The following is a 14,711-nucleotide window of genomic DNA, read 5'->3' as shown; positions in this document are numbered from 1 at the left end:
CATGACATAATTGACTAGTCTATGAAACCTCTGACATGAGTCTGACTACTAAACTGTTTACCGGGACAAGGCCTCCAGCATACCTTAACTGCATAACTGACATGAAATAAATAAAGATAACACCCCAAATGAAATGGGGCTCACCAATAGCTGATATGAGCAAAGTCCTAACGAGCTGATCCGTCGTCCTGTAAATTTGCATCGCGAAATGCAGGCCCCCAGGCAAATAAAAGGGGACGTCAGTATATTCGAATTATATTGGTATGCAAAGCCACTGAATGAAATAAGCATGGATCATGGAAATAATAGAACTGAAACTGTATTTGTAAGCAGAACATGAATATATATATATATATATATATATATATATATATAACATGAGCAAAAGAATTTTTAGTTTAGAGAGCATTAATATAACCGACAACATGAATCACCACGTGGGTACGTGGAGTCTGGTACCTGGCCCGACCAGCAGAACAATCTCATACATTGTTAGGGGTATGAGACATAAATATGACATGAAAGGATCCAATAGATAAAACATGAAGGAATCTTCCTAACTAGGCGGAGTGATCCTTATCCTATGGTGGCAAGGGTAGTTTCAGGCTATATGAACCTTCTCGGTAATATGTGCACCTCCCAAAAACATTAACATAAAAATAGGTGGCATCTTAGCCCATGGTTTTCTTAAACACGATTTGTAGACATGAATTTTATGTATAATATAACATGAATATATAATTACCTAATATGCTTGTTGAAAACATGGAGACATGTAGGATTTTCATGAAAATAAGCACAATGGTTCATATCTTCCATTTAAGAACCCATGGAATGCAAAGTATGGGTTTTCATAGATTATGGACAAATTCTGAATCACCAAAATGGAATATGAAGAACACAATAACGAATTATTAATACAAACGTGGTATATCACGATACACGAGCTTAGGGTTATCATAAACATGCCTAGAACCCTAGTTTTTGATGAGATTTTGCATAATCATGAAAGAACATGGCGTGGGGAAGAAAAATGATGTTCCCACATGTAGATTGAAACCCTACATACCTGTAATAGCTCCAATCCAACAAACAAAACTGCTTCTCTGACGAAGAACACCAAAACTCTAGCTTTGAATCGCTTGAGACGAATTTACCTTGGAAATCCTATGTTTTGGTTGAAGAATCATGTTACTAATCATGAATTAATGTTAGAATTACTTAGGAATCGTTAAAGTGACCTTACCTTGATGTGGGAGGATGGGGAGAGGAGGAAAACGACTGCTTAGGGCTTTAGAACGAAGTTGGAATGTCTGATAAATGAAATTTTAAGTTAAGCGCTGAATTTATAGCTTGGGGAATTATGGACCCCAAGCTCGCCGAGCGCGGTCTAAGCCGAGCACTTGCCTCGCTTTGGGATGAGCTCAGCGATCTCCCTTATCCCCTATCCATTTTACACTTAGATGATATTTCTCAATTTTTGTCACTTTTGGACCCCTCCCTCACTAAGCACGGTCTATGGCTTGCCCCTACCTAGCTCACCCCCCTGTCCATTTTACACTTAGTCAAAATTTCAATTTTTTTGCTCATCGACAACGTTTAGTAAAATGGGAATAACTCCTAATACAGAGCTCTAGTCGGGCTCCACAATATACCGTTGGAAAGATATTTCAAAGGGATACAACTTTCATGTTTTAAATTTTCTCAAATTCTAAACGAGTTTCCACAAAATTGGGATGGAAGGCAGACTTATCGAAAACTTAGCTGATTCTATTGAATCATAAGCGTCTTACTATTATCCACCTTGCGATGATCTTATCTCCCTGATCCGATCTCTGATAGTCCTAGTCCTTATATGGTTAGAAAGGTATTTCTATGTACTACAACTTTTATTAAGGGTACTTTCCCAAATTCCTAAATAGTCAAGGGGTTACGGGTGCCCGAAGTAGGCCTGCCAACCATTTTCGCAATACGTATAAACTTTCAAATTTTTCACTAAAACTCTAACGCTACGGTTATAACCTTAGTTATAAGATACAGGGTGTAACATTAACTTCCCCTTGGGATCATTCGTCCTTGAATGATGGGTCATGGTTAGGAATGCAACTGGACATGGTTTGAATGCGAGAGCGTGAAGAAACATGACATGGAGCATGGGAACTTAACTGACATGACATGGTTTTGTGAAAACATGAGCACTAAGACATGATATATGAGTAGAGAGTATATGAGCGTGAACGTGAAACGTGAGACATGAATTCGTAAGGGTCATAACATGAATTCGGAAGGTATTTACCTTGAACGTGCTCTGCTTACTCTTCAAACAAGAGTGAATATCTGGATTTCATGTCTTCTTCAGCTTCCCATGTAGCCTCTTTTACTTTTTGACTCCTCCATAATACTTTTAATGAGGCTACTTCTTTAGTTCTGAACTTAAAAACCTGACGATCAAGAATGGCTCTAGGGACCTCTTCATAAGTTAGGCCATCCTTAACAATTATAGTGTCAGTAGGAACAATCAACGATGATTCTCCCACACACTTCCTCAATATGGATACGTGGAACACTGACTGTACAAGCGCTAAATCTTATGGCAACTCAAGTTCATAGGCCACTTGACCAACCCTTCGTGGGATTCTGTAAGGCCCAATGTATCTAGGACTAAATTTTCCATTCTTGCCAAATCTCCTCACACCTTTCCTAGGTGAAACCTTTAAGAACACTGAATCATCAACTTGAAACTCCAAGTCTCTACGCCGCACATCTGTGTAGGACTTTTGGCGACTCTGAGTCATCCTCAAACGCTCTTGGATCAACTTGACGTTTTCCATAGCTTGATAAACTAACTCTGGCCCAAACAATTCAACCACCTACCAGCTAACCAGAGCACAACACAAGCCTCAAAGGGCATCATAACACGCATGACATGACATAACAGGGTATTGAAACATGAACGTGACTAACAAGAATACTGGACAGATATAAATACGTGAATAATAACTTTCATGACTCCCGGTCTGACATGAACACATAGATATTGAAGTGAGTGAATACATGGATACTATAGACGGGACTTGAGAAAGAATTCGCGGGCACGAATGACATAAGTACTGGAACACGAGTATATACATGACACGATTGCATGGACGTGAGGATCATGACATGGAACATGAATATATAAATATTGGCTGGCGTGGATACCAAACTGACATGAGGCTTGAATACGTGAAAAGATGGATATCATACCATGAAATTGAATGCCAAAAACATGGATTTTACAACAAGAGATCTGTATGCTAAGCGGAGATAAGATCTGAACACTTAGAAACTTGATCATAGATGTTCATATATCAGGAATATATCAGGACGATGGACGTATGATATAGAAGTATGACTTAGGTTTTGAATGTAAGCGCAACTCGATGCGAATGAGACGAATATGAGTCATAGAACAAGAATGTGATCTAAGCACTATGCTCTAGCATAGATATGACATGAATACGTCGAATCTGAGTGGAATATTTCTGAAATACGTACCATACGGTACCTAAAAGGATCTCCATTTTGAAATTGGAATATACCTTACTTCGAACCTTACCTTGTTCATTCTGAAACATAGTTATGAATATCTTGGCTTACCTTGCTTATTATCATGAGTGGATCATAAAGGATTAGGAGAAAAAGAAGCATTCTTATGAATCATATGAGACACTTCGTCTTAAAACATAGACATGACATGGGTACATCAAACATGAAGGACATAACATGGAACATGCGTACATGGAAACGTGATTAATATAGCAAAAAATGTGAATAGCATGAGGACATGAACAACTTGACATTTACATGAGAACATCGAAGCTGCATACCATGGCGTTTGGACATCAGTTCATGAGCATTGAAGTAAGACTAAGTCATAAGTGTGACTTGCATGGAGTATAATTTGTAGGCTTCACTCTTGAGTCAGGGATATAAGGCATGGATAAAGCATTACCTTAAGACCTTAGATACTGAAAGAATAGGACATGGTTCAACATAGCTTACTCTTATAACTATAAGTCGATACCCTCATATAAAATAAGACTCATGAAGGAAGGGATCATAGGCATGAATACTTCATTCATCAAGCACCTAAGACATGAGCAGAAAGCCACCTTGAACATAAACAGGGCATAGGTACTTCGGAAAAAAAAGAAGGGCATCCTTTTTGCCAAGCTACAAGATGGTTTAGAACATTAGCTAGAGGAATATAAATGTGAATTACGCCGAATCGTGGGTAGGACATCCGGCTTGATCTACTTTCATCATTACCTTAGGCAGTCTCCTCTATTCAAAGAATAGATGTACATCGCATAGGACTTTTTGTCTTTAAACGTTGACATTACCTTCTTCCTGATCCTTATCAAAATCACCATCATATTAAAAAATCACTTAGAAGCTAGAACATGGACATAGGTATAAAAGCATGATACGTGTGATATGAATATGGTTTTAGTTTTAGATATAAGCACAACCTGATGTGCAAAACATGAAAGAACACTTATTTTTCATAGATCACTATCATTATGGAGTCTTCATTCTTGAATCATAATCATGGAATTTAAAGTGCTAATATGGGTGTTACACCTCAAAAAATTTCCCATCAGCGTACAGTGAATAAGCCAATGAAGGGTATGACGTATATGATGTTTTGACAAGCAAGGAATAGCATTTGATGACCCTAATCGAGATTTGAAAGACATTTAAGGTAAGGGAAGAAAGTTGTTACGGAAAGCAGGTTATATGTTGTGCGTCGGGCAAGAATTTCGAGTATCGAATTAATGAGAGTTTAAAGAAGTTTCGGAGAAGATTTATAACGACCCTTAGATTGTTAATGAAGTGCTAAACAAGTTTTAAGAAGGTTCCATAAGGATCGGATATCAAACGAAGTGGCAAAAATAAGATTTAGTGAACTGATGGGTTATACGATCTGTATAATAGACCGCAGAACCATCACAGTGAAGGTCCCTCACTGGTGGGATTATACGGTCACTTATAAGGACCGTATAAATTTATATGTACCGTATAATGGTCACAGAGAAGAGAAACTGAAGGGTCCATTTCACGGTCACTTATACGGACCGCATAAGTTTATGCAGACCGTATAAGTGTCCGTATAATTGTCCGACGGGATCAGATTTTAAGTTATTAAAAGGAGACCCAAGTTCATTTTATTTCATTTCTCTCCTACGCAAGTCAAGAACTCTCTAAAATATTCTCCACTCTTCATCCACAAGAAACCAAAGGAAATTGATGATCAACTTCATCAAACCAACAAAAATCAAGAGTGTGAAGCACATTAAAGTCATCTAAGCCAAGAAATTTCAAGAGAAGTGAACTAGGGTTTTGGTGCAAGAAGAGTAATACCACTCAAGGCTTGTTCCTAAAATATCTAAGGTAAGTTTTATGATATTTTCATGATGTTTAAGATATTGAGAAGTTGAAACACTTGGACTGTAGAAGAATATAGAGAATGGGTCATAAATGTGGGAATAGTGCTATTGTTGAGTAGTAGTTTGGAATGAATCATGAATATGGATATGTTGTGATTGTATGTAGGTTATGAATGACATTTAGAACATGTAATGAGTATGATATGTGAAAGAACGTAATAGTGAATTATGACCATGATTATGGGGAAATTGAAGTGAAATTGTGAAATGTGGATAATGCAGATAGATGATGATTGTTATTTATGATATTATGAATGATGTTACGGATGTTTGGGAGTTGATATGGAATATGGAGGAAGTCATATAAACAAAGGAAATGCTGCCCAATTTTCTCTAGCTTTAGTAAGCACGTTCTTATAATCGCTTAGCTAATGTTAATGCGAATTCTTTTGAAGGTAAAGACGTGAACATTAAAGGAGAATGAGCAAGCAATAGAGTAGTTAAACGACAAAGGTATGTGAGGCTATTCCTTTCTTTCTAAGGTATGAATCTTATAGTATGAATTTCCTTCTTCTTCAAGAATTTCCTATCTTCAAGAAAACTAATAGCCTATGTTCATGAATAGCTATGTGAGATGAGAGATACATTATGAGTCCAATAATAATGATGATGAGTTAAGTATAAAGATTCTAGAGTTCATGATATGATGTTCCTATAAATTTAATGATGTCGTTTGTTGTACACACTCACCTTACGTACTATTTCCTTCAAGGTGATGCAGAATACCATTGAGCTAATGATCTCATTATTGTATACACTCACCTTATACATATGTTCCCTTCAAGGTGAGGCAGAATACCATTAAGTTAACGATGTCAGTTATTGTATACACTCACCTTATATACTATTTCTTTCAAGGCGGGGCAGAATACTTATAGATGTCCATAATGGAATCGGGGGTTCACGACCTTATGTCACCTCGATAAAGTATAGCTATCTTTGAGTTATTATACATGAATTATGATGAGTATATGTTGATGATATTACACCGTACCTATATGGACAGGCAGACACATACCACTATAGTGGGTAGCTTATACCCCGGACGCGGGAGGCCTGGACGTAGGTTAATTATTATCACACCGTACCTATATGGACGGCCAGCTTATACATTATCACACCGTACCTATATGGACGGGCATCTTATACATTATTGCGTACATGATATGATGATGATTATGAGTAAGTCAGCATGTATCATTTCTTTTATAAGTGACAGTCATATACAGTTGCTCCTTATTGATGCTTTATTTATCTCATCGACGTATTTTCATTACTTATGCCTCTCATACCCAGTATAATGTTCATACTGACGTCCGTTTTCTTTGGACGTTGTGTTCATGCCCACAGGTAGACAGGGGGGTGATCTTGATCCAGACTCGTAGGAGCTAGTAGCTGATTTGAGAGCACTCCATTGTTCCGGAGGTGCCTGTGATTATTCTTTTGTGTATGTATGCAAATTTTTGGCACGACGGGGTCCTGTCTCGTCCTTATGTCTAGCACTCCAGTAGAGGCTCGTAGATATGCAATGTGGGTTATATGGTCTCACAAGGTCACTACTGTATATATGTATATATGTGTATATTATCATTTTGATAGCCGAGAGGCTTACATATATAAAAGTATTTATGTCCTCAAATGGAAAAATGATTTTCTTATGATTTGAGCATGAATTTCATAAAAGAAGGCCTATTGAGTATAATGAGTAGCAGAACAAGCGGTGCTCGGTGGTTAGCCCCGGGTACCCGTCACGGCCCTTAGACGGGTCGTGACAATAGGCACGATAGAGTCTGTAAGGTATGAGTAGAGTCCATTTGGGCATAAGTACCACCTAGTACGTGAATTACTCTAGAATTGGAAATGTAATATTACCCCGAATATTTCTTTCTAAACACTTATTGATATATGGTACGCATGATATAACTTGGTACCCTAACGTACCATCTCCTCCTTAGCTCAAAAGCTGAGGTCCTAAGCCTGTGGCTCTTTTAAGTCCAGAAATAAGTCGCCATCTGATCAATCTTCTAATTCTGCCTCTAAAACTATTGCCATGAGACTTATCTTTTCATTCCCTTACCTACCTCCTCTATTATACATAAAATAATCCTCTTAAGGAAATTCACTAAAATCACACCCTCTAATGCTGCCAAAAACACATGAAAAAGTTAGGCCAATATCAAGAGACTGAACATCATCTAATCATATCTCCTAGTCAATCGCTACCTTCTTTTTGATCCATTTACAGTCACACTGAAGTATGTCTACATACTTGAGGTAACATTAAAATACTCTATGTTGAACTTCCAATCACGAGTTAGCAGTTACAAACACATTAAATCAAGGGGCAATACCAGCTCATTCATATCAGGAAGGAAAAACTGTCGCCATACCTACGACAATGTTTGGCAACACCTCTGAATCCTAACGACCTACCATATCATGATAACGGGTCTAACCCACTCCTGATCTTAACACTTCACTTCTACTTGTGCCTAGACCTGCTGGTGTCTGAGTGCCATAGGCTAGAAAAGGTGTTGCTGATGCTGCTGCGACTGGTCTGTGGGCTGAAATTTACCACCACCACTATTGGTACTACCATACCTAGCCGAAGGGTAATCTCTCTGCATGTGGCGTCAGAGACCACACTTATGATATACATCCATACCCATACGACACTCTCCTGCATGTCTTTTGTTACACTTACTGCAAGAAGGATGTCGCTGAAACTCTAATGCCATACTGTTATGAAGCTGGGGGCATTCCCTTTGTAGATGTCCCAATCTTTTATAAATAAAGCATTCACAGACGACCTTTTGATACGGAACTGAGCAACGCTCCCTACGGCCTAACTTGAGGCATTGGGTCCTCTTGTGACCCCTCTTACCACAATGGTAGCATATTTCGAGTCTCATGTAGTATTCGCCTAAGTGGTGTTTCCAATATGTAAGGCAATTCGGTATGCTAGTAAAAGCAACCCTCTTTTGTCTTTTTGTTGCACGAGCATATCTAGTAGGCGATGGATTCATAGTTGCATTACTGGTAGGGGGAATAAAAACACATCCCCTCAAAACAAGAGTCTCAAATGCACCAAGGGTTCGGTCCATTCTCCCCACACATTCCGGTGCCCCCTTTTCCATTCCTGACAACTCTATCTGAAAGGAACATGTCGATAATGATTACATCTCCTTTTTCCTTTAAAAAATAAGGCGTATTCGGTAGAAATGACAGAAGTTCGAACAATTTCTTATGGCATAGCTCTATGGCACGATCTAGAGTAGAAAAAAGCGAGACAATCCTAGATGTCTTGGTGGTCAACTATTTAAATGTGTGGCGTTCACATACATATAAAAGTGACCCTACTGGACACGATTTCATATACTTCCTAAGACACTCGAACCTAGTGTCTGATACAAAGATTTGTCACATCCCGAACTATGTCTTGGGTGTAACACGACACTCGGTGCTTGATTGTATATGACCGATCAAACCACATGGTTTGGAGAATCACCATGGGGCATGAACTGAATGTAGAATATAACTTTAAAACATGGATAGTCTGAATAACATGAGTTATCATAATACTAATGAAAATACTGTTTAAACAGCATCCATAAATAATCTGAAAATATAATAACTGTTGAGCCAATACTGGCTATACGACTCTGAACATCTGATAGGTCATAACTGACTAGTCTATGAAACCTCTGATATGAGTCTAACTGCTAAACTGTTTACAGGGATAAGGTTCCCAGCATACCTTAACTGCAATACTAACATGAAATAAATAAAGATAACACCCCGAATGAAATGGGGCTCACCAATAGCTGATACAAGAAAAGTCCTAACAAGCTAATCCATCGTCTTGTAAATCTGCATCATGAAATGCAGTCCCCCAAGCAAATAAAAGGGGACGTCAATACATTTGAATTATACTAGTATGTAAAGCAACTGAATGAAATAAGCATGGCATATGGAAATAATAGAACTTAAACTGAAGTTGTATCTATAAGCTAAACATGAACATGAGTATAACCGACAACATGAATCACCACTTGGGTATGTGGAGTCTGGTACCTGGCCCGACCAGCAGAGCAGTCTCATACCTTGTTAAGGGTATGACACATAAGCATGACATGAAAGGATCCAATGTCACGACCCAACCCGCCATGATTGGTACACACATTAACTCCTAGTGAGCGAACCAATATGCTCAACCACCATAAAACAATAGTGCGAATGCGAAAGTCCTAACTATTTCGACCCCAAAATTCGAAAGTCACCGCACAAGGACTTTAATCCAAACATGTCTAAGGAATCCATATTGTCTTAAATAAATAAACGTCAATGTATGGAATGGAAATGGATATTAAATAAAGGAAGATCTTCGGGCGGCCTGGCACAGACAGAAGCTCACCCTCAATCTGTCAGCAAATGGCCTCAAGCTAAATATGAGGTCGAGTAGCAGTCTGTGGATCACAATCTGCACTCAAAAAGAATGCAGCAAGGTAGTATCAGTACAAACACTATGTACCGGTAGATATCATAGGCCGACTAAGATTAGTATCATGCATGAATCATAAAATTAATAAAGTAGACAAACCAGTCAACAACACATAATCAGATAGCGAACATGAAGTCAATCAATGATATTAACAAATCAAGTCCACCCATGAAATTAACAACCGAATCAACAGAAGCAAGAAACGGAATAAACCTCACAACAACATTCTCACTAATCAGTCACTGATCACTTGTGTACATATATGATAATTGGTGTCTTTTCCCAATAGTTATGACCTGCAGGGGGCCCATGGTGTCTATGTACCATCTGTTACACCTCGGAAAATTTCCCGTTGGTATGCAAGTAAATGAACTAATGATGTGTGTGAGGAGTGCGAGTGTATAATGTTTCATGGGAAATGTATGTAAAGGGATGTGGATGATTAGAATGAAAAGTCGAGAAATGAGAAAAATTGAAAGTTGGCAAAACTGCCCAGCGGTCGTATAGTGCAAAATACGGACCGTAAAGTGCAATACGGTCCGTAAACTTGACGTCGTAAACTGGTATGTCCAACTTCAACTTTCTGCCAGCTGAGGAAATGGCTAAAATATGACCTGGTGGACGGACCGTAAAGTGATTTACGGCCCGTAAATCACCATGCATGCAGGCCAAAATTTATGGTTCTGCTTAAGCTTAAAAACGACCACGAGGGATGGTCCGTAAACTGAAATACGGACCGTAAACCTCCATGGACGACCACTGTTCACCCAGCACAGATTTTTCAATTCATTAAATATGAGGATCAAGACTTGTCTTATTTCATTTACAACATTACACCACCTCTCTCTAGAACTTCTCTCTACATTTATTATATGAGTTTCCAAGGATTATAAGTCATCCATAACATTAAGACAAGTGAATCAAGGATAAGGGAGTCATCAAGGATCATCCAAGTCAAGAAATCCAAATGGAGAAAAACTAGGGTTTTGGTCAAAGAAGAGTATTATCAACCAAAGCTTGTTCCTACAACTTCTAAGGTAAGATTCATGATTTTTACAAGATTTTTAAGGTATTGAAGAATTAAAATACATGGATTGTAGAAAATGTGGTCAACTAGGTCATGAATGATGAATAGTGACATTTTGAGAAATAGTTTGAATTGAGTTATGAATGTTGTTGTGTTGTGATATGAATGTGTTATAAATGGTATTAAGATCATGAACTAAACACTTTAGACGAATGGACGAAGATGGGTGTTATAATCATGAATGTGGGTGAATTAGAGGCAAATTGAGGAATCTAGATAATGTGGTTAATGTGAATGACTAATGGCCATTGTTATGACATTCATGAAGGTATAAACGCTAGCATTGGAAAGGAACGTGCAAGTGTAGAATAGTTTGACGGAAAGGTATGTAAGGCTAACCCTTCTTTCATAAGGCATGGTTCTTGGCCAAATTCCTAAATTCCTCTATATGAGTATGTTGTCTCCACATGGTTGGCATTCCGAGCTCATAAGCTCACGGCCCTTGATATGTACTATGATTTTACTATGTTCCTCGCTTGACGAGTAAGTCCATAATGTAGATGTAACGATAGTGATGAGGATAGAAATGATGATGAGAGTAAAATGAGATTAAAGATGCTTACGAGCTATGATGTATGTATATGTGCCTATGAAGGGCTATAATGATACCCCGAGCTTATAACGCCGGGTAGGATATATATATATGTATATGATTTGTATAAAGTATGTATACGATTACGTAACGCGCGCACACCTCTGCAGAGGGTACGGATAACCCTGATGCCTTGGTATGGCCAGGTATGTATGGCCTTGAGCCTTGGTTGGCCAAGTATGTATAAGACACCGATCCCATGAGGTCGGGTATGCTATGTAAATGCTATGTATATGAAATGACTACGTATATAATATGAATATGAATGTGAAAATACTATGTATAGGAATACGAATAAGGACATGTATACGAATATGAGCACAAGTATGGTACGAGTAATATTATGGGATACGAACGACGGTGTATGCAAGTAAGCGACATGATGATGATATTACTGTCTCCCCTCTTATGCTATCTTCATATGATATCTATTATGCTTCTATATTGATGTTGATCATGCTTTACATACTCAGTACATTCTTCGTACTGACGTCCTTTTGTTTGTGGACGTTGTGTCATGCCCGCAGGTGCGCAGGGAGACAGATTTGATCCTTAGCTGCTTATTCGGAGATTTCATAGAGAGCTCCATTTCCTTCGGAGCCATATCTTTTGGGTACTCAATCTTTTGTGTATATAATTATGGGCATAGCGGGGTCCTGTCCCGCTAATGTGATATGTTATACTCTTAGAGGCTCGTAGACATGTGTGTGTGTGGGTATATGTGTTTGGCCTTGTCGGCCTATGTTTTGTATATCATTTTGTCGGCCACGTTGGCCCATGTATATTGATGTGGCATGAATGCCTATGATGATATAAATGTGCGGTTGTCCATATGGGACTAGTTGACGAATGAATGGAAATGCATGTATGATTATGGGGATCACCTAGATGTAAGTATAAGAGTAAGCTAAGAGGGTGCTCGGGTGGGTTAGCACCGGGTGCTCGTCGCGGCCCCGAGTCGGGTCGTGACAAAAGTGGTATCAGAGCAGTTCATTCCTAGGATGTGTCTACGAGCCGTGTCTAGTAGAGTCTTGGTTATGGGTGTGTTGCGCGCCACACTTATAAACGGGAAGCTGCGGACATCTTAGGAATATATGACCTTCTTTCTTCATAAGAATCGTGCGATAGAGCTATGATGTAAGAAATTCTTGTTCCTAAATCGTGTGTTGTGTATTTCAGAGATGCCTAAAAAGAAAAAGGCTACAGCAGCCCAAAAGGGCAAGACGGTGGCAGAAAAGCGGGCTGAAAGAGCACCGCCACCGGTAGCAGAGGAAGATGATTCCCAGAGTGCGGCTCAATCTCAGTCCTCCCAGTCAGTGCCTTTTACTGAGGAGCACGTGGGAGCCCCAGCTCCAGCTCCTCCACCGAATGCTTCAGGCCAAGATGTGAGAGAGGCCATTAATTTGTTGACTCAATTGGTTGCGGCCCAGACTCAGAGGCCAAGCGCAGGGCAAGGTGACAGGACTGTTAGTGCAAGGGCCCGTGACTTCATTGCTTTGAAACCCCCGGAATTCTTTGGGTCGAAACTGGAGGAGGATCCCCAGGACTTTATTGATGGTATGCTAAGGACGCTCCGGTTGATACATGCTTCAGACACCGAATCGGTGGAGCTAGCGTCATACAGATTGAGGGATGTCTCAATCCAGTGGTATACGGTTTGGATGGCTTCGCGGGGAGCCAATGCACCTCCGCCGGTATGGCAAGAGTTTGTCGATGCTTTTCTCCGTCACTACATGCCTCCAGAAGTTCGGTGAGCTAGGGCCGATAAATTCTTGAATCTGAGGCAAGGTAGCATGAGTGCTATAGAGTATAGTCTCCGCTTCAATTCCTTGGCTAGGTATGCTTCGGCCATGGTAGCGGATATGGGCGATCGGGTGCACCGGTTTTTGAAAGGCCTAGGGCCACACTTAATGGATAAATGTTTGACTGCGTCCCTTCAGGATGGCATGGATATTGCACGCATTCAGGCACATGCTCAGGAATTAGAGGAACACCTACAGCAGCGGAGAAATGAACGTGAGCAGGATAGGGGCCATAACAAGAGGGCCAGACCTTCGGGTTCGAGGAGCGAGTCCAGGGGCGGACACAGACAGCAGTTTCCCAGCCATTCAGGATATTCTATGACCAATACACCTCCACAGTTCACGGGGCAGATATTTGACAGATCTACGCGTTCCGAGCCCAGTCAGGGTTATTCGGGGTCTCAGTATAGAGGTGATTCAGGCCAGCCAAGGCCACCCGTACCACGATGTTCTCAGTGTGGAAAGTTGCATTGGGGTCAGTGTCGATCAGGTTCAGACGCTTGCTATTCATGTGGTCGGCCAGGCCATATTATGCGTGATTGCCCCTCAGTGCAGGGTAGAGGTAGGACCCAGCCATCAGGGTCGGTAGCCGGATCTTCGGCATTTGTACGCCCTACGGGGCCAGGTTCACATGCGCCAGTCGGCCATGGTAGGGGTAGGGGCAGAGCTCCCAGTACTAGCGGTCCTCTGCACCGTATTTATGCTTTGGCTGGACGCCAAGATCTTGAGTCTTCTCCTGATGTGGTCACAGGTATATTATCGGTATTTTCTCATGATGTATATGATTTGATTGATTCGGGCTCCACATTATCATATGTTACTCCATATATTGCGGGTCGATTTATAATTGAGCCGGAGTCTATCAAACCTTTTAAGGTGTCTACACCCGTGGGTGAATCGGTAATAGCTAGCCGAGTATATAGGAATTGTGATTGTGATTTGTGATCGTCGTACCATGATTGATTTGCATGAGCTAGAAATTGTAGATTTTGACATTATTATGGGCATGGATTGGTTGGCTTCTTGTTATGCCAATGTTGATTGCCGAATGAAGATGGTTCGTTTCCAGTTTCCGGGAGAACCACTCTTAGAATGGAAAGGGAATTCGGCATCACCAAAAGGTAGGTTTATTTCCTATCTAAAGGCAAGGAAGATGATCACGAAAGGGTGTATTTATCACCTCGTGCGAGTTCAAGATGTAGAAGCTGAGTCGCCGACTCTTCAGTCAGTTCCGGTA

General features: G+C 40.1%; 1 protein-coding gene across 1 annotated transcript; it reads right to left on the bottom strand.

Annotated features, from left to right (window-relative positions):
- Positions 1–2,312: 2,312 nt before the first annotated feature.
- On the bottom strand, positions 2,313–2,831 carry LOC132637496 (uncharacterized). The gene is made up of 2 exons (XM_060354576.1): positions 2,625–2,831; positions 2,313–2,570 (listed from the first exon to the last, which is right to left on the bottom strand). The coding sequence occupies exons 1-2, from the start codon at positions 2,829–2,831 to the stop codon at positions 2,313–2,315; spliced, it is 465 nt and encodes a 154-aa protein (XP_060210559.1).
- Between the last annotated feature and the right edge of the window lie 11,880 nt (positions 2,832–14,711).

The sequence above is a fragment of the Lycium barbarum genome, chromosome 4 (assembly GCF_019175385.1).
Source record: "Lycium barbarum isolate Lr01 chromosome 4, ASM1917538v2, whole genome shotgun sequence".
Lineage (NCBI taxonomy): Eukaryota > Viridiplantae > Streptophyta > Magnoliopsida > Solanales > Solanaceae > Lycium > Lycium barbarum.
This window is presented reverse-complemented; position numbering and strand designations above follow the sequence as displayed.

Coding starts and splice junctions, on each gene's coding strand:
- LOC132637496 (XM_060354576.1), bottom strand. CDS start 2,831: ATGGAAAACGTCAAGTTGATCCAAGAGCGTTTGAGGATGACTCAGAGT. Junction 2,571..2,624: donor CTTACAGAATCCCACGAAGG/GTTGGTCAAGTG, acceptor GCGCTTGTACAG/TCAGTGTTCCACGTATCCAT.